The sequence below is a fragment of the Hippocampus zosterae genome, chromosome 14, assembly GCF_025434085.1.
Source record: "Hippocampus zosterae strain Florida chromosome 14, ASM2543408v3, whole genome shotgun sequence".
NCBI lineage: Eukaryota > Metazoa > Chordata > Actinopteri > Syngnathiformes > Syngnathidae > Hippocampus > Hippocampus zosterae.
The window spans coordinates 6,852,785-6,873,903 of NC_067464.1; the positions used below are offsets into that span (position 1 = coordinate 6,852,785).

A 21,119-nucleotide genomic window follows, 5' to 3' on the forward strand; every position below is an offset into this window, starting at 1 on the left:
TTAATGGCACCGCAATGTATTTATTTATTTTTTAAAATCTTGCTCCGACAACGGTTACGGAAAGAAAATGCTCTTAGGCGTGTTTTTATGTCTGCCTGGGGATTTTTTTTCTTTTTCGGCAGCGTTACAGATGATAGCAACTTTTTCTTATAACCACACTTTTCATGGCCGATTATTATTATTTTGAAATGGCCTCATACTGCCTGACGAATCGTTCAGGCCCTAATACTACAAATTTAGCTTTTCAGAAACTTTCCAGCCAAAATGGCCTGCTGGGCATTTCAGCAAGTCATCCGCGTCTTCTCTTGAGCAGCAAAGTAAGCGTATAAAGTCATAAATTCCAACCGGCGTCGCCTCCAACACTACTTTTGTCCTCTCCCGCGGAGTGGCGTCGTCGCGCCTCAACGACAAGCCGAATTCTACACGTTTTTCTGGGTTGTCGCTTTTCCTTAATGGCTCCGCAAATTATTATTTTTAATCTTCCTCCGACACCGGCTGCGGAAACAATGGCGGTCTCTGGAAGCGCTGCTCGTACGCTTGCTGTATGGCTTTTCTTATCAGCGCGGAACCGGAGGCAGAGCCGGCACGGCGACACAGATAGCTGCTGAATCGCAAAAGAAGTGTGGCCGCACACACTAAACACACCCGCACAAAACTCCCCACGGTGTGAATCATCTCCCGGGGGGGACGGGCGGGGGATAAACGACAGCTTGCTACTTCAGGTACTGTTTGGCCAGGTAAACACGCCGAAGAACGAGTCTTAAATCTTCTCCAAAGTCCTGATAGGATGCTGCGGCACAGTATGTAAATCAGCCTCACGCTCTTCTCCTCAATTATTGAGCGCATTAAGACGACAAGTGTACGCAGCAAGTACAAACACTTACAAGTGAGACAAATCCGCACACATGGCGCGAGCTACTTGTTTTTTCCTGCACGACGTACCGTAATCTGATTCCGAGCTTGTAATACCTTCCGTAGCGACGAAACTGTAATCAAGCTCCTGCCTCCGGAGGCGGCAAGCGTACAGATAAAAGTACAAACTCTATATTCTTTTGAACAAACAAAACTGACTGACTGAACTAAAAAAAAAAAAAAGCAGCGAATGATGTATACACCGTATCTGTACAGTGCTTTAAAAAAGTCTACACACCCCTAGTTGAAATTCCAAGTTTTTGTAATCATTTAAAAACTTATCCCACCATTATTTTGACCTCTAATCCGTACAGCTCAATTTATATATATATATAAAGATGGGAAGTAAAAACAACAAACAACCGAAACAATGCTGTTGCGCAAGTGTACACACCCTCTTATAACTGGGATGTGGCAATAGACAGAATGAACCAATACCATTCAAACACATTCAACAAGCGAGTCAGCACACAACTGCCACCATTCAAAGTGCCTCTGATTAACCTCTGCCAACAGTTTTGATGTTCAAGGAGGCTTTTCCTGCCATTTGTTGTTGTTGTTTTCTAGCAGAAAGCTGAACGTATTGTGCTAAAACTGTCCGCTCTTTAGAACTGTTCAGAATTCCCTCCAACTAAACCACGAATGTCAAACTCAAGGCCCGGAGGCCAGATGTGGCCCACACCACACCACACCACCCATACCGTATTTTCCCACATGTTGTTTTTGTTTTTACTTTAGTTACATCCCATCATCGCCTGCCTCTGGACTAACTGGAATCGAGAATGAAAAAAAAAATATGAAGGGCCACTGGCTTCCATCTTTGAAATACAACTCTGAGCCTTTGCACCGGCCGGAGGTTGATTTACTTGTAATGAGCTGTGGGAGGCGAGCAAGATGGGCTGCTCTGCCATGACCAAATGACCATTTAAACATTAATGGGGCTGCCGCGTTAGCCGTGGCCATTATGTCCACAACTCACGTGGCCACAGGTGCCATGTCCACTGCAAGCAGTAAATCTCGATGTTGCGGCATTTGGTGCTTCCTGCAACCCAAAAAATGCCAGTATTTTCCAACTTTTGACTGAAGGCACGTATTTTATTTTTGATTTTGATTTTGATTTTTTGATTTAGATTTGATTTTTGCCACCCCTCACACAATTGTCAATTGAATAGTTATTGGGGGTTTTTTGGGGGGGCGGGGGGGGGGGGGGGGCGTAAAGAAAGCACCAAATGCTGATCAAACAACAACTCAATCGAATTTTCAATCAAAATAGTTTTTTTGCAGTCGACCAACCCCCCTCGCCCCCTCAAAAAATATTTGAAAGTTCTCATCTCCTAAAACCAGTTCCACTCAACATGAAAGTTGGTATGCGCGTCTGTTCTAACCGGACCTACAAAACAAATCCATCCATCCATCCACTGACATTTTGATTTGAAGCTAACATTTTAAGGTCAATTTTTGGACACTTCCATGGATCCTTCAAAGACATTCTTGCCCTCGAGATTTTGTCTAAAATTTGGAAGCATGTCGGCAACGCTGCGGCGTGACAGTAAATGACAAAACATTTGACAGTTTGTTGAAAATCTGCGTTGGCAGAGGTTGGCTGCAAAGTTTGATGGCTAATAACTTGAGCTTGGAAATTCAGGCCCCAAACTTCAACAAAATTAAATTTGGTGGGTATGTCGATTATGAGTAGACCCACACAATGCCCCAAAATGCGCAAAAAGACTTTTGGTTTGAAGCATCCAATTTAGTGATTTAAAAAAAATATATATATTATTTGTATTTATTTTTTGCCACTTCCAACAATGATAATTCAAGCAAATTTGCCCTCCAGACTTTGTTTGATTGCTAGCAAATTTGAAACACATCTACTGGGTACCACATCTACCCTAAGTAGCATTAAATTGTCAAACATATGCTGCATTGTGCCAAATTTTGATGACAACCATATCACAACAAACTTTCAAGCTGAGTTTAGAAATTCAGGCCCTGAAGCCAGTTTTACTTCGCAATCAAGTCTTTTTGTGGCCATGTCTATCAAGAGCAGACCCACCAACAGCCTCAAGAACCCATGCTTGAAAAGTCTCTCAAGAAGTCTGCCATTTTTGTTAAATATGAAATTAGAGATTTTTCAAATCACAGCAATTTCCAGGCGTCCTTTAAAAGTGAGTTTGTGCAAATATCTTTCAAATATGAATCGTGTAAAGCTAAATCGCAATAATTTGGAGATTCTGCCATGCGGATGGAGAATGGCGGGAAAGATTGATGACTCGCCCTACAGTGCAAATGTTTAATAACTCGACTTGATATAGTCTTTAAGTGTGATGAAAATCCCTCCCGACAGTTAAACACGTAAGTACACAGGTAATAACGGCGCTCCCAATTTCCTTCAGAGGTCTCCGTACGGTACACTTCTCGACATTCGCATGCCCCCAATAGGCTTGGGGTTGCTATAAAGGACCCGTTCATTGCCTCTTGCGTCTGAATTCCCGCTTGCAATTCCAAAAGATTACATTTCCGAGCGCTGAACACGCCGTCATCTCGCAAACAAGTTGTTTAGACACCAAAAATGGATCTCTCCCTCTCCCGGCTCCCCTTCACAGGCCAAACTTGTATGTTTGCTCTGATGCAACACTGCAGCAACACCAAAGTCCCCGGTGAGTTCACCGCAAAAACGGTGACCACGATAAAGGAGGCTCGGCGGATTTCTCCGCTTGTGAAATAATGAATACGATTCGCAGCCTACAGCCGACGGCTGCGAGTGATCTTTGCTTGCAATTTGCATATCAAACGAAGCGTAACCTTCAACAGGCTACTCTTGAAACATGCATGCTGCTCATTATCTAAGAATCTCTACAGAGGCCCGACATGTTATACTTTGTTTAACTGGTCTGTTGTATCCATGTTTGTCGGCTCACGGTGTTTGAATTCGCTTTTAGGCGTGTCACTGCTCAGCACTTTACCAACACAAAAAGCTCCTGGGAATAAATTAACAGATAATGAAGAGCCTCCCCTGCTGACTCATAAAACTCCCTCCACCGCTTCATGTATCCGTGAGACCTTAAACAGCACATCGGGAAAGAGCGGCGCACTTTTGATTTGCGCTGATGGGAAACGAGAGGGCGCGTAACGAGCTTAGGAGGAGAGCGGCGAACGCTCAGTCAATTTGGAGCATTTGATCAGAACGTATTGGGAGCCGCTGGGGGGGGGGGGGGCTGCACGTTCATTTTTCTTTAGGAATCATTTGGGGTTCACCAATAAATCGCTAATACGCTTGCTTGTTTTCATCTCCTGGATATTTTCATTGCATTTTGTTTGTTAAGGAGAATTTCAACTTAAAAAAAAAACCTCGGAAAAAAAACTGTGGAGGCTCAGGGCAGGATTCTCAAATGGTGGTTCAACGTGTAATTGCGGTGTTGTACATTAATTGCAATGCTCCGCTAGTTGGGTCAAATATTTAGGGCAAGCGTCGGTGTTTGAAACATCGTGGTAATTTGACCCGTTGATGTCTGGAAGTTTTGGCCTGTATGTGCAGTCGGCGGATATTTTTCAACTGAAACTTGTCAGCAACTGACTCAAGAGGGTTCCGAATTGTACTCTTTAATTTAAGGGTGGTTTTTTTTTGGACCAAGTGATGTCACATAAAAACAGCCATCCATCCATTTTCTGATCTTCTGTATCCTCTCAAGGGTTGCGGGGTGTGCTGGAGCCTATCCCAGCCGTCTTCAAGTAGTAGGCGGGGGACACCCTGAACCGGTTGCCAGACAATCGCAGGGCACACATAGGCGAACAACCATTCGTGCTCACATTCACACCGAGGGACAATTTAGAGTGTTCCATTACCCTGCCACACATGTTTTTAGAATGTGGGAGGTAACCGGAGTACCCGGTGAAAAACCACGCAGGCCCGAATATGTAAACTCCACACAGGGAGGCCGGAGCCGGGATCAAACCCTGCACCTCTGCTCTGTGAGGCTGACGTGCTAACCAGTCGAGCACCGACAACAACTAGGGTTGATGTGACCATTCCAATACCCTCCGCATTTCGACATACTGTAATCTTGTCACATTGCACATTTTTTGTCAACAAATTAAAATGTAAAAAGCTTTTCAGTTGATTAAACAGTCGTGCCTTGACCTAGGAGCATGATTTAGTTTGGGGAATTGTTTTCCTTACGTTTTCACTCGGGGCGTTCCCATTCTGGGGTTTATGCTGACTATACCAATTTCCGATCATCCATGAGGGAGCTCAGCCAATACCGATTCTGATTTCAATCACATGGATTAGCTCCTGCACAAGTTCCTCACTCATGATTATTTCAAGACTCAATTAATTTGACAATTATTATTTTTCAATTCTTTGACGTCTCAGATTAAAAAATAACATCCTATCCAAATGTCCGTCTTTTTATTGTACAAAAACAGGACATCATTTCAAGTCAAAAGTGATGCAAATTCGCATACACGTTTCTGCTTGTGTATGCCTTGTAGCTCTCCTCGAGCGCTCTCGCTCTCTCGGCTCGGCTGAGGAGGGCTTACCTAACCAGTGAGAGCTTAGCAGATGCTGCATACATTCGCCAACACTCCAGGCTCTCTTCATAGTGCCGTCGTTTGCAATTTTTACTATCTTGGGTGGCATACTGAGAGCTAATTTACAGCAAAATTTACAGCTCCCACCCCAACCCCCATCCTCTCCCAAAGATCTGAAAAACGTGACTTGCAGACCCCAAGAGATACTTGAAAACAATATACTGCATGCACATTTATATGGTCATAAGTGGCAATGTGGCCTTTATATCGTCACGTCTGTCTCTCTCTTCTTGTTTTTTTTATTTATTTTTATTTTATCATCACAGCACATACTGACAATCTGGTAGTCCGCCATGTGTTGCAGCGTAGGACGCCGCCGAAGGGAGTTTTGGGCAGATTGGAACATCACGCAATGGGCCTCTGGGGTGCGGCAGACTGTCTGCTCTTGTGAATTGATATGCAATTGTGCCCCCCCCCCCCCCCCACTCCCAAGTGGGTGAAACAGTGTGATTTGCAGACTCGTTCAACACTCAAGGGGTGTGAAAAACGGATGAATTAATCAGTGGGACAATCCGTTTTGTGACTCAAGTCGAACTTTGATGTTTGAGATCAATTTTGTTTCTGTGGAAATTACGGCAGACGCTTCGGGGTTTGTGGCGATGGTTGCTAAATGTCTCCGAAGTTGTGCCCAACTTCCTCCGACAACGTGCCCCACTTCCTCCGCCGTGTTCATAAGACACTGCGAGGTCCATCGAAGCAGCACCGAGGAGGCTTATGCTGCCAGGCTGAGCCCGTCCTCTCGGATTTTGATGGACACGTTTGAACGCGCCTCTGGCAGACAGGCGTGTCGCCGTCAACCCACCTCCCCGCCGCCCCCCTGTGGGAGCAAGGACGGTGGGCCATCGAAGACGGCTTTTTGACGACACTCTGGAGCACACGTCAACCGTCTTCCACTCGCGAATGGCTTCTGTATGAACCCTTTTCTAATCTTCGGTGTCTCGGACGTAATTGGCGGCGGTGGGAAAGTGCCGCCGGCTCGCACAGCATCTGCGTGTGGATGTTAAATGCCAAGGTTGGAGGCAGGCGACAGACGAGCCAACTGTGCCGTGATCTCTCCCAATGGCTGATGGTGTGATTTTAATTGAATCGGCGTTTTCGAGCCTTGGTTTAGTTGCTTGGTAACTCCATGAAATGGGTGGAAACGCATTAAGTATGGAACTCGGGCGGTGGCTTTGCAGACTGTTTTGAGGCACCATCTTTTCGTTGCTGGTGGTTTCTGGTAATTTGGTCAGGAATGCGATGATCGCTGATCCCCTTGGTTTACGTGCGGATCAAGAGGCTGTCAGATGGGTAGCCGTAATTGTTGTTTATCCGATTGGTGTCGGTACCAGTGAGGCAAGGAACGTGCTACTCAATAATGGCTGCCGGTTTTAGTAACTAGTAATCGAACGCGTGTCTACATCTGATATAGTAATCTTAGTAAAGTTGCTATTCGGTTACTTTGGAACAAAAGAAAGCTGGCATTTCTTCACTAGAAAATGTAAGTTAATGTTTTCCATGTAAATTCGTTACAAGCCCTGCCCCCCAAAAAAATCTGACGAAAATGTTTCCTAACTAAATAAATAAAGGAATTTTAAAAAAAAAAGCAAACATATAGCTGTCAATTTCTGTAGGCGTAAAAAGCAGGATTCAAGGAGAATATGACGTTCAAAAATCCTCAACAAAATCTAGGTTGAGTTGAAAGTACTTCCAGTTTTCGTTCTTCTTCTTTCCAATTTTTGTGTCAAACTAAATAGTGTGACCATCTCGTGGTCGACAGTGGAATCATCCTCGAAATGAACGGAAGGCAGAACAAAATATAATTATAAACCGTACAAAGAAATTATTGAAACGGTGGGATTGCAGAACCAAAACCCGCATTGGTGGGGGATTTACTCTCATTGACAAACGTTCCCAAACTCGCATTGATCAGCTCCAAAAACACCATCACGAAATTGAGTGAATTACAGTAAATGGGTTGCTAAAAAAACACACAGGCACAGACTACATTATATTATTCTACAGTATATTTACAGTCATATTATATTTCATTCAGTCTAGAATTCAATTCACTCATGAAAACTCAAATGTTTCGAACCATGGGTCAGATGTTTGACAGAAGACAAGCTGACAATTCCCTCTTGGAAATGTAAAACCCGAGCTTCAAAACCTTTGCGCAAGGTCCTAATAAGGCAATTTTCCTGCCATGTCTTGTGTTGCTTAGACTTCACAAGACAACTTTGGCATGTTTTGCCCACACGAGATCTCAATTGAATTGCCATCAGTCCGCTTTCGGCCTATGCCCCCCCCAGCCCCCGGTGATTGGCTTTGCTTTGCTTTATTATCCATGACAAGAATCATTTGAGGGAGGAAAGCCGCACTGAATGTTGTCGTTGCCGCTGCTGCCAAACACGACATTTGTTTGGACAGCCTTCAATACCATCGAGTGTTCAGCCAACAGATTAATCCGGCATTTCCACAAAGGTTTTACATACGACGACGGAACGGCTCGTTGTGGTTATTAATTAGCCTCGAGGCGGCGACGTAGCGTTCATTACACTATTAAAACGCTTTCAACAGTGGAACCTCCAAAATCAAAACAAACTTCAAAGCTCCGTTTAAAATTGCATCCGCAGATGTCAGCAAGACTTCAGCTCAGCGAGAAGGAAAGGATGAAATGCACACAGTTTTTTGGGACGCGCAATAAGTTACAGTATGTAAAGTCAGCACATTCAAAGCTTCATCGCCACAGTGTGTTTTATTACTCCTCAAAGTTAAAAATCTTTTTTTTCCCTCCATATTTATTCAGTCATTTTGCCTCGACAGTAGTCGATGATAAATATTATCTCCCTTATGGTGACCTTTGACCCCGTTACCCTGGACATGAAAGCAGTTAACGTCGACACGTCATGACGATGCTATGACACACACCAGCAGGCAACACACTGAGGAATACTTTCTTCCGCAGGACAATAATGTAATCGATTGCCTTGCTGGAGTTCAACTTTTTTGTCTCATAATTGCATTTTTTTTTTTTGCAGCGACATGTAGAAAAGCCATGAGGAAATTCATGACATCTGTGCTAGATAAAAGCAATCAAATCTAAATGAGATCTCAATCAAGTGAGCAAAAGAAGCAGGTTCAGTGGACAGCTGTAGAGATGGCAACACTCCTTGTGGACTCACGCAGACACATACACACGCAAGTGAATAGACAGCCATGCAACACCTGGTCACAGCTGCTTCAACCAGCATTCCCACCGGTGAGGGGGGGGAAAAAACGGTCATGCACTTATTTGCCTCTCCGGTCTTACCGTCTAAAGGCTTTCCGCCTCATTTTGGCCGCATGTGGATCCCTCCAGAGTTGCATGCATTCCCTCTCATTGTGACTGAAGACTCAGCGGGCATGCACACGGAGTGAAAGTGAGGATTGAACGGGAACCGGAGGGAGGAGGAGGTGTGCGCCGAGAAAGGGGGAGGGCTAAAGATGAAGAGAAGAAGAAGAAGTCGAAGAAGAGTGCTCGGAGGTGGTTGGCGACTCTGCCAGGAGGAGAGGAGGAGCGGAAAGTGTCTAACCTCATGTCACGCTGCGTCTCTCCATCATAATCCTGCCGGGAAGAGAAGAAGAAGAAGAGGAGGATGGACCGGGCGAGTGATTAGATTTATTTGTCAGGCAGATTCATGGGTAGGAGCACCTCTCATGTTGCGTTTAACGAGCTCTCCTGTCCCGTCAAACAAACACATCCATTATCACTTCCCTTACCGTGTCACCGGCGAAGATGACGACAGCAGGCGGCGCGGCAAATGACAGATGAAGCAGCATAGCAAAAGAAAAATGCTGCGCGCTGCAGAATGGGAGAAGGACCCGAAGGTGGGAGGCAGACTGGCGTAGAACACTTGAATAATCCATTATAGGACTGCAGTGGGCCCTCGTTTATCACGGGGGTTGCATTCCTGACTCGCCCGTAAATCCCGAATATGGAGAGCATACCATTTTTAAAAAAAATGGATTTCTTGGTCAGTTATTGAGTTGAATCCACAACAGTAAAATCAATCCATTTTACTCATGAGTATTTATATTATTGGGGGATATCATTCAAATGGAAATTATTTTTAAAATAGATTCTGAAGTCATATCTTTAAAATTTTTAATTGACCGTTTTCTCCCAGATGAAGTTTTATCATTTGCAACATGTTGGGATGAATAGAATTGTTTTCGCCTATTCTTAATATTCCTTTTCTGTGAAAACCGGCACATCTAGATTTTCATGCAGGTGCAAGCCTCCCTTAGCATTCATTCATTCATTCATCTTCCGAGCCGCTTGATCCTCACTAGGGTCGCGGGGGGTGCTGGAGCCTATCCCAGCTCTCTTCGGGCATTAGGCGGGGGACACCGTGAATCGGTTGCCAGCCAATCACAGGGCACACAGAGACGAACAACCCATCCACGCTCACACTCACACCTAGGGACAATTTTGAGAGTTCAATCAGCCTGCCATGCATGTTTTTCGAATGTGGGAAGAAACCGGAGCACCCGGAGAAAACCCAGGCAGGCCCGGGGAGAACATGCAGCACAGGGAGGCCGCAGCTGGAATCGAACCCGGTACTTCTGCACTGCGAAGCCGACGTGCTAACCACTAGACTACCGGGCCGCGCCTCCCTTAGCATGTTTGGGAATTTGGCAGACCACGGGCGCTTCTTCTGCACGTCCCGAGCGCAGCTGATAATTTGGTGACTGAAAGTCGACTAATCTTAAAACCAGCAGCAACAACAAAAAAACAGGTCAAAGTTGTGGCGCGGGTGGTGTAACCTGATTTTAAATCTACCCCCGTGTGAGCATATTTAAATGAGTCACCTAAATTGTTGTTTGTCCTTTCCAAGTAGACGTAGCAAAAACACCCAATAATTCCTCCACAGCAAAACAAAATCTATTGAGTTCCTTAGTTTTGTGCGAATGGCCGTAAACCCGCTGAACTTTATCGTATACTCGGTTTAGTTTTTAGCGCAGCACCATAACCTGTCACTGTGTCAAAGTGACAGATTGTAAAACCTTCTCGGGGTTTACGATCGTCGTCATAAGAATGTGAAGAGGATCTCTTTGTTTTTTATGTGTGTCAGATCTTGCACTTATCTTCAGAATTTAGAGTCTTATTTCCAGGGGATAAAATACTGTCGTGCGGCGATGCACTACACTGCGCTTGCGAGTGTGAGAGAGGTGGAGTGAGGTGTGACAAGGCGCCGTATGGACGTCATAAACACAACAGGATGAGTCATACGTCGGCTGAATGAGGCTATGCTTCCTAATCCATTCTTTCCATCCCATTATCTATCCTGTGTGTGTGTTTGTGTTTGAGTGTGTGTGTGTGTGTTACGGGTGGATGAAGGAAGAGTATCAACATTCCTAGAAGGCATCAATGACGCCTCACGATGTGCAGCTCATTGTGGATGCGGACAACGGGCAAGTTAATTTGGTTGAAAAAAAAAAAGACAATTGTAGCTTTAAGCGACGAGCGCAAAAAATGAATGAATGATTCAATGAATGAATTGAAATATGCTATATATATATATATATATATATATATGCTATAATATTTCCTTTCTCCGCTGTTGTTAATGTTAGTCTACAAAGTACTGTTATGCATTCATAGAGTAAGTTGAAAATCCAAATTAGTTGTCTATAATGACAAACCATTCATTCATTCATTCATCTTCCAAACCGCTTGATCCTCACTAGGGTCGCGGGGGGTGCTGGAGCCCATCCCAGCCGTCTCCTGGCAGTAGGCGGGGGACACCCTGAATCGGTTGCCAGCCAATCACAGGGCACACAGAGACAAACAACCATCCACGCTCACACTCACACCGAGAGACAATTTAGAGTGTTCAATCAGGCTGCCACGCATGTTTTTGGAATGTGGGAGGAAACCGGAGCACCCGGCTAAAACCCACGCAGGCTCGGGGAGAACATGCAAACTCCACACAGGGAGGCCGTGGGAGGAAACCGGAGCACCCGGCTAAAACCCACGCAGGCTCGGGGAGAACATGCAAACTCCACACAGGGAGGCCAGAGAAGGAATCGAACCCGGTACCTCTGCACTGTGAAGCCGACGTGCTAACCACTGGACTACCGGGCCACCTAATGACAAACCATGTCCAATTTATTGCTAGCGTTTTTACGCGTCAAGTGTTTTTAACCTTTCCAGGGACGGCGGTTACTACGGTTACTGGGGCATGAAAGGGTTAAATGCTCGAATCCAAGTCCGATTAAGGAATCAGACTTAAGGTAATGACAACAACAACAAAAATGTGAGTTATCGCAGAATCTGTCGGATCCGGTTTTGGATGAGTAATCGGACAAAGGCTTGGACTACTCACCGTGATGTTAACTGCCCTGGGCAGTGAGATGGACCTGTAGGACATTCTTGGAAAACCTTCTGGCCACTTGAAGGCGGGACACGGGTTACTCCTTCCGTTTGAGCCCCACTTTGGCTCGTAGCAGTTCCGCATGACTTTCTTCTCCTTTTCCATGCCTTGATCGGCTTCTTTTATTTTCTCGGGCGCCACGGCTCCATTTCTCTCCCAAGGACTTCTGTCCTCTCTCTCGTTGCCTCTCTCCGGCACCTTTCCGTGGTGCTTCTCATTTCTCTCTTTGATCTGGGTACCATTCGCCGTGAGTTCATCAAGTCGCCTCACTCTGTCAATGTCCGTCTCCAGATAAAGCCTCCCCGTGGAGGCCTGCGACTGGATCTTTGTACATAGCTCCACGCCGCGCTCTCGGTATGAGGGACTTTCCCCTTTTATTTTCCTCAACATGTCTGTTGGTTCTAAGATCTTACAGCTGGGTAATGTCTTGCTCCACTGCTGGATGGAGCTCGTGATGTCCTTTGAGTCATTTTCATTGATGGTCTGGAGGTTGGAGCTGGTGGGGCTGCACCAGGAGCCGGTAGGGGCCGGTAGGGTTGTTGAGGTTGAACGAAACGACGGCAACGGGAGTTGGCATTGGGTCGCCGGAGGAAGAGATGGGTTGCGGTGTCGCAAGGTGGAGTGCTGCTGTGAGGCGCCGCTGTTCGATTTCAGCACCCTGCCGGTCACCTCGTTGAGGAACTGTGAGAACTTGCGCTTGTCCTCTTTCTTCTTCTCTTCCTGAGGAGTGGAGACCGCCAAGGCTTCCGTGTTTGGACAAGATGAGTTCGTGCTTTGGGTCCCTGTGTCTTTCTCTAGCATTGCTTCGGTTTTCTCCAAATGACCGTGAATTTCAGTTTTCGGGGCGGGCCGTGTAAAGATGAGATTTTGGTAAATGATTTCAGGCTCCGCCGCCGCCGCACTAGTGGACGCCTGCTCGGTGTTGCCGACTATTCCGTCCGATTTCTCTGATTTCTCCGCGCTACTTTGCTCTGAAGATGTCCGGAGCAGGCAAGTAGCTCCTGAACTCCAGCTGTTAGTGTCCCAGCTTCCGTCATCGTCACTGGAGCTCCCAATGCCGCTTTGTAGACTAGGGCTGGTACTCCGCTCGCTTGGGCCTGGGCTGGAGTTGTCTAGACTGCTCAAAGAACGCCTCCTCAACCGTGAGAACGATCCCTTTAGTCTTGGTAAAGAGAAGTTAAAGTTTGGAAGAGATCCTTGCAGGCTTGGTAACGATCCTTGGAGGGAGGGGACGGAACCCTGGATTCTGGAAGAGTTTCTTTTGTGGCTTGGTTTGGTGGCGTTGCGGAGACTCGAGAGAGAACCTTGAATTAGCGGCGAAGACTGACGACGCAGCGGAGGGTCTTCTTCGTGGTCGCTGTACGAGCCAGAGAAAACGGGGCATGAGGCGGTGGAAGAACAAGAGCCACGATCCTGTCGAGTTGACGCCGTCCTGGATTTCGGATGTCGTTCCAAAGTAGCCATGTTTGTCTTTTTTGCCTTCCTTCTCGCCGGCTTGGGTGATACTTTTTTTATAGACTCCAGTCTGACACCATCGTCTGATATGGACACACACAAGTGAACCATATCAGGCTTGGTAGTGCGGCGTTCCGAAGGCTTTCTGTACTCTCTCAACTTGCCTGTCCTAATTGTCGGGCGCGAGGGCTCTCGCAGTGTGACACACTTTCACTTGTCCGGCGGATCAGCCAATGAGAGGTTTGAGTCTGATGGTCAATTTCACGTCACCACAAACCTACTTTCGTGTGTTGTCAATCGTTTTTCTCCTTTACGCTAGATATCGCGGGCTGCATCTGCGGGCGTCATCCGTAATGAAATGTGCATCGATATGGTTGGCACTGGAAAACGGTTGTAAATTCAGGTCAGTGATATTGAGCGGCAGGACCCATGTGACTTTTGCTTTGGGAGCGGCGGGCCAAGCGATCAATCGATGGGTGAAACGGTACTGTGGTTGGTTTGTTGCCTTGTCTGTTACGTGATGAGAATGATTTGATAAGTCGGCTGTCACGCTGCTTCATGTGTGTCCCTTTTTCAGGCATTAATATTGTTATTCGGTGCGCAGACATTTTGACTCCAGGCACCTGGATTCTAGGAAATCCATAAGAGTAAAACTCTGCATGGATTGTGGACCGTGTTCTTATCTTGTGCTGTATGTCTGCACCTGTTGTTCACTTTACCATTTTCATAGCATCTTGTGGCATCTGAGTGCATGTCAGAAACAGCAGACAACCCGCAAATAGGTGAGTTTTGTTCAAGAAGTGGGCGTACGTTCCACAGAAAAAAAACCACATTGTAGAATTTGTGACTAAATCCTTGCATTTCGATTCTTTCCTGTTTTTTTTCCCACCCATACGATTTGTTGCTACAACTGCACTCTAGTTGCCAAGCGTTCAAAGGTAATTGAGCGAGATACTTTACAATAATAGTTTAAATCAGATGCGGCAATACAAGCATCCTCCAGCTCTTCCGATAATGCACACTGACTTTGCTAATAAGATCTCTGCCGACTCATCAGATCCTCAGAGTACATCCCGATTCCCCAAAGCCGACGCAGCCGCAACAGAAAGATCAGATGCTTCATTTCATCCCCGCCAGCAGCGCACTGATAAACCCGTGAGAGAAATCTGCTTTGGCATCTGGCATGCAGAGAGCACGGCTTGTTATGTTTGCTGTACATTTCAAAGTTGTTTGTGAGCAAACGCAGGAAGCACAAAATGACACAAAATTGTTTGGCTTGTCGGCAGTCGCGTTAAAATCCGTACCTACGCATGAAAATCAATTCATACTGTAACTACTACAAAAACTCCACCAACATTTACCGACAACTATTTTCTTACTTTAAAAAAAGCTTTAAAAAGGATCGTCTCCCTCACACCGCCTTTCTTGTCTGCTGTGCATTATTAGACTAATAGTAATAATTCAGGTTTTGAAGGTATAGATGTCATTTTCCGTCATGTTGGTAAACGCTACTATACATAGTGAATATTACACTCCAGCTTGAATTGAAAACAAATTGAATCAAAACTGCAGTGTGGCAGAAAAATCATGAGTCCAACGGCAAACAAACAATAAAAATCTGTGAATAGACACATTCAAGAACGCAGATGTAGTCCTTCACTGTAAACTCTCAGGTCCCACATTTTTCGCTTTTTCAAGAAAGAACTGAAACCACTCGATCTTAACACAATAACTACTTTACAGTTTCTCTTTTCCTCCTTTCCTTTTCCGTAAAAGACAAATTCATTGACATACCTATGCCTCTCTACTTCTGAATGATCAACGATGGCAAGCCCACCATTGCTCTCTTTATGGCGTCAACATTGATGATGTCATAAAAACAATGACTGTCACTTGGATCTATCTGTTGCCTCTCCCTGCCCAGACGTTCGTCGGAGATGCTCACGTGCATTTTGCGGTCCCGACCAATCCAAAAGCAATAATAATAATAACAATACTAATAATAAATGCGTTATTTTCATTTTTATCATGAAATTTGGTACTGCATTTTCTTCACAGAGGAAAAAAAATGATACAAGAGATAATATTGCACGGCTTTATATTGCATTGTCGGAATTGAAATAAGTAATAGACATCGACAAAGGCACACACACGCACACACACACGCACACACGCCTCACACATTAACACGCGCTCACAAACGTGCACATCCGCACACTCACATTCTTAACATTCTCATTTTCATTATTTGCATGTGCAACAGCGCCATCAAGTGGTCATTCTTTGCACGCCAAAAAGCAAAACGTGTGCTTTTCAAGGAAAGTAACAGTACAGTACACTTATCGGCTCTCTGGGTTCTCAGCTGACCCCATCAAAGGAGGTCAGACTGGGCAACTCAGTCAAGTAAAGACTCCCGTGACCTCCCGGGCTATGGGCAGCTACATTGACGAAAGCTGCCCCCCCACCCCCCATTAGCTTTGCCTCTTTAGGGAGGATGGAAGGTTATCCTGCAGGACTAAAAATAAAACCTGTCAAATGAGGGCCCCAAAGTGGTTTTTCCAGTTTCTCATTAAAAAAAAAAGACCTAAACAATGGATCAGGTAAAAGAGGCGCCACCACTGTCACCCGGAGACCCTCATCTTTGACGTGAGGGGTTCGCAAGAGGGACCACTCCTCCTTTGTGATTGGTGCCATTAATCAGACTTGATCCTGTAGAGGAAGACACGCTTCGTAAAAGGCCTCATATGCTTAGACATAGGGTTTGCCACATTTACATAAACGTGTGTGTGCGTATTTGCATATGTATGTGTGAGCGTGTAAATGTCACAGCAGTGGCTAAAAATAATGCATAATTTCCACACTTGCACACAAGTGTTGATTAAAAAAAAAAAAGGCTGTCGGCGGATGACTGCTACGAAAGACGCTCCTTGTTTCTCATCTTTACTAGCTTCTAATATGGACTGCGCTGTCTTATTGAAGTGGTGATACATATATAAATCATTTTTTGACATCTCAACTATTTTTTTTTTACAATGAGGAAAGCCACACAAAGACTCGTAAATAAAATAGGCGTGTGTGTGCCATCTCAGGTCTCCTCCTTAAAACAAAAGTGTGTTGTAGTACCACAGACGACCTGTGGGCGGTTAGCGTTAGGGGTTAGGGTTCGGGGGTTAAAATTAGGGATAGTAGGGTTTGGTTAAGGTTGGGGTTAGGAGTTAGATCATGAGGAAAGGGTGAGGGGTTAAGGTTGAGGGTTGCGGCTAGGGTTTGGGGGTTAGGATTTAAATTAGGGGTTAGGATTCAAGATTAGGGAAACGCCATGCACCACACGATAATCAATCTCGCCAATCTGTGAGAACCATTTGACAATAAGGCCTTTGCTGACTATGATTGGAGGAGAGTAAACAGGTTTGTCAGTACACGCAGAACCCGCTTAAAAAAATTCAAGACATTTTTCAAACAAGCCAATGCACACAAGATCTGTTTATAGACATGAATGGTAATCTTACAATGAAACAATATTAATTAGGATTTGTGTTGGGATGCAAATACACAAACAGAGGACAATGAAGCAGATAATATAGAGGCAAAAAAAAAAAACAACAACATTGGTCTGTCGCCAGTGTGAAAGCCTTTGTTTTGGGCTGCCGGCGATGCTTGATTGAAAAGTCTGAGCAGGATTCATGAATATCACTTAGATCACAAGAGAGAAGGAGGAGTGTCAGCCACGGCGATGAAAATGACGCCGCGAGCGGAATAAAAAAAAAAAAACAGACAGATCGTTTCTCTCCGTGTCGCCGCGTTCAGGCCCGAATGCTCGTGGGAGTGCTGAGATTAAGGATGTTTTCACAAACCGAATCCGCCGACGCTCGTTTAGGAGACGCGTTTCAAAAAAACAAAAACAAAAGGAATTCATTTGCACAATAAAGGATCAGCCTGCAGAAAATCGCTTACAGACAAATTCTGACAATTGACAAATGACAGTAGTACCAAACACTTCCTCTTTCTGCCTTTTGCATCAACAACTGAACTTTTTGATGTTAAGGTTGTAACAAAATATAGCGGCTTTTTTTGGCATGTCATGACAATGCATTCAAAACTACGGAAGATGGACGCACGGAACCTTCACGGGTCTCCTCCTTTGTCATTACTCTATTCGGACCACTCGAGAGTATAACATCTTGAAGGCATCATTACCCTCTTTCACGCGGAGATCTTGTAAAATGACTGCGTCAGAGGCATAACACAATGGCTTGTAATTATCTGCTGTGCCTTTTCCGCAGACCCTCCCGTTGGCAGGGCACCGCTGGGATCGTGTAGCGTCCCACGATCAGTGATGAGATGATGTCAGTGCCAGCGTCTGATGCAAGAGATATTTCTCGGTCAGCAAAATGGCTTTCGACACAACAGGTCAGGAGAAGTGAGTGCCATGTGTCCCATGACTATTACGCCGTTCGCTTTCACATATTGGCCCAATTGTTGTGATGCGGCGCACAGCAGAACGCCATTTTGCCCAAATTGTAATCGGATCGCAACATGCATGACGTTGGCAGACGTTTGCTGCAGCCGAAATCTCCAGTGCTATTCAGTCCCTCTCTCTCAGTTTCCATCATTTCACTTGTGTGTGGAGGGGAAAAAAAACGTCTGATAGTATTGATATTCTCTGCCGGTACATCTTGAATTAAAACAAACAGTTAATAAGAGGTGGAAGTAATATAAACTAGATATTCAGAAAATTACAAGAGAAAGTGAATCTGTGCTGCTGCAACAAGCTGGTGACTCTCAGTGACTTGAAGTGACTCTATTTATTATATTCATTCATTCATTCATTCATTCATCTTCCTAACCGCTTGATCCTCACTAGGGTCGCGGGGGAAGCTGGAGCCTATCCCAGCCGTCTCCGGGCAGTAGGCGGGGGACACCCTGAATCGGTAGCCAGCCAATCGCAGGGCACACAGAAACGAACAACCATCCACGCTCACACTCACACCTAGGGACGATTTAGAGTGTTCAATCAGCCTGCCATGCATATTTTTGGAATGTGGGAAGAAACCGGAGCACCCGGAGAAAACCCACGCACGCCCGGGGAGAACATGCAAACTCCACACAGGGAGGCCGGAGCTGGAATCGAACCTGGTACCTCTGCGCTGTGAAGCCGACGTGCTAACCACTGGACTACCGGGCCGCCCTCTATTTATTATACTTACTTGTTATTTAGTTGATCGTTATATTAGACGGGGCTTTGACCTAAGCATAAATAACTGAAGATCATCCCCCCTCCCCCAAATGTGTGCAAATTTGTGAATGACGAACCATGAATACCCGGGTGTCACTTACACCACCTCAATGGATTTGGAATGAAATAACCATTGATGAAAATTTGTTGATGTGACTCCCACTTTTTAAGGGACCAAAATGAACGAGTGGATGGTACGTATGTGAAATGAACCGTGATACAATAAACACAATCATCCTCTTCAATTGCTCATGTCATTCGGGCATCATTTTTTATTTTAGTGGATTATTACGACAAACACTGGTGTTCGGGTCTCTTTGAAAGCAAATCTGCTGAAACCACAGACATGAGTCCATTTCTTTTCTCTATTCCAGCTGTAACGTTTGGCTTCACACATTTTTGATGATGTGCACATGTAACACATCTTTGTTTTGTTTGGTTGTTGTTTTTGACTGCTTTGGACTCATTGCTGTTTTGGATTCAATCGGATGGATGAACAAGACGGGCAGGGGGCTGTCATTTAATTGAAGCGTGTTTGCTCAAGTAAAATTAAAGATTTCACCCTCTGTTGCCATGGTGACGCCATATTGAGGGGTGAGCGCAGAGGGACCAATTATATCCAGTCTATTTGGAGTTCACGTTGTGTAATTGCGACGATTAGGAGAACATCCCTCGAATGAGGATAGTCAAATGCAGAAGATAATAATTTTGCCGGCTTGCTTAAGCAGCAGCCTGATAGCTTGCTACGCTAAAAAAGGAAGTCCTTTTCAAGTGAATATTCACGGTACACTTGCACAACTAAGGACATTCAGAGCAAGAGTTGTGTTCAATGTACTGTAGTTTTATTTCGGTAGAAGATATCAAAATGAAGGATGAAAAAAAAAATCAAATTTCATGGATCAAAACGCAATATTGTGACAAGAAAGTTTTTGTTCGTTTGAGAAAGAAGTCATTTGAACAATTTAATTCTTCCAGCAGCATGAAAAATTATTCCCACATTGCGTGTATGTTTTTTTTTTCGTTCAAATATCCTCTATTAAAATAATTAATATGCAAAAAATACGTTCTAGCACATCAATGTAAATTTTGGATTGTAATTGTGGGTGAAATAATTGCTAATAATATTACATAGGGCCCGGCTCCCCCTACAGGAGGAATAGGTTCAGTGTTTCACTGCCATCTTTCTTCTACGGATACTCGAAAGTGTCCCATTTTTTTTCCTCAACATCGTGACAACGGCATGAGTAACAGTTAAAAGCACTTACTCGGTTCGGTCAGTTGAGGGATTACTAGAAGTCGTTTGAGATTGCATTTTGCTTGCACCTCTACGGCAGTAATTGATGGTCGTCTCGCGAAGCGTGGCGTCTGAGGCACCTGAGTGCGCGTACTTTGTTGCATTCTACTATTTCACCACTAGATGGCGTTATATTCTACACACTGTACCACAACTTTCGCTTTTTATGTATCGCAACTTTGATTTAATCCAGAGGCTTGTAAAATCGTATTCTAATTCTTATTATATATTTGTAAAATCTCAAAGCATCTTAGTTTAACAAGAATCTCGTGTCACATTGTAAGATACAATCCTCTTGGATTGTTGTCGCAACTAACTTTCAGTTAGCACAACCACAATCCACCAGGATTTTACCTTAAATGACAATGCCACGGATGATTCTGGTTAAGATGAACCGTTTTGAATACAAACTTAAAGTGATTAGTTGACGTTTCGTCCTTGTGTGCTCGTCTTCAGGTCACATTCGTTTTTGAATGCAGCTTCTTACTTTTTGGCGGGATTCTGAAGAACCAAATGGCACATTTGAACAACGTTCTGAGTTTCCGAGTGCCTAAATGAAGAGAGTCAGATAATTTCTAGTAAAGTTACAATTTTATTCATATATTTTTGTTCTCTTTTTTTCCTCTCAATTTCTTCACATAAAATTACAACTTTATTACCATAAAAGTTTGTCTGTTTACATCAATATCATAACCTTATTCTTTTAATTATTGTTTCATTTCCCAATTTTTTTACTTTATCTTCATAAAATATAGTTATTTTATTCCCTGTAAATTACAAATTTTGTATTAATTTTTTCCTTCATCTTATTCCTTATTTTAAAAATCAGCTGTTCTTATAATAGCTTGCCGTAATATTACTTCAATTGTTTTCTACAAGTTCTCATTGCCACTGAAAACTGTAAAATTTTCCTCGTAAAAGCTGCAGTCTACAAAATATTGTCTGTTGTCCGATGTTTACTGCCCCCCTGGCCCCCAGTGTATTCATTAACAATTACAATTTTATTTAGCTGTAATATGGCGATTCACAAGGGCGAATTTAAAGCGCCCAACCCAAATACACTCATTGTGCTTGGTTTCTCAATGGTTGTCCTCATCTTGCAGCAACACACAAATAAAGCTCATTAAGGGATCAGTGGGGTACACTGTAATTATTAACAATTTCAATTTTCCTTGGATAATTGGGAGAATCAATTGCCTCTGGTCAAAAAAAGAAAAAAAATGCTGTCCTG

The 21,119-nt window shown here is 44.4% G+C and overlaps 3 protein-coding genes across 4 annotated transcripts in view; 1 reads left to right on the forward strand and 2 right to left on the reverse strand.

Moving 5' to 3' along the window:
* LOC127614849 (uncharacterized) overlaps positions 1-14,662 on the reverse strand; it is a 41,295-nt gene extending 26,633 nt beyond the window's left edge. The window contains exons 1-2 of the mRNA XM_052086274.1: positions 11,856-14,662; positions 9,060-9,091 (exon numbers count right to left, since the gene is read on the reverse strand). Coding sequence (XP_051942234.1) covers positions 9,060-9,091; positions 11,856-13,469 — 1,646 coding nt within the window. The 5' untranslated portion in view covers positions 13,470-14,662. The remainder of the gene's footprint in view (positions 1-9,059; positions 9,092-11,855) is intronic.
* The window catches only part of LOC127614881 (mitochondrial basic amino acids transporter), a 207,282-nt gene that overhangs the window by 59,807 nt on the left and 126,356 nt on the right, over positions 1-21,119 (reverse strand). The gene's annotated exons all lie outside the window — the stretch shown is intronic.
* Positions 1-21,119, forward strand: part of LOC127614873 (protein delta homolog 1) — a 62,472-nt gene that overhangs the window by 21,086 nt on the left and 20,267 nt on the right. The window contains exon 2 of one of the 2 annotated variants that reach the window (XM_052086315.1): positions 17,642-17,778. The exons of the other annotated variant lie outside the window; for it this stretch is intronic. The gene's annotated coding sequence lies outside the window, so the exon portion shown is untranslated. The remainder of the gene's footprint in view (positions 1-17,641; positions 17,779-21,119) is intronic. 2 annotated transcript variants of the gene reach the window in all.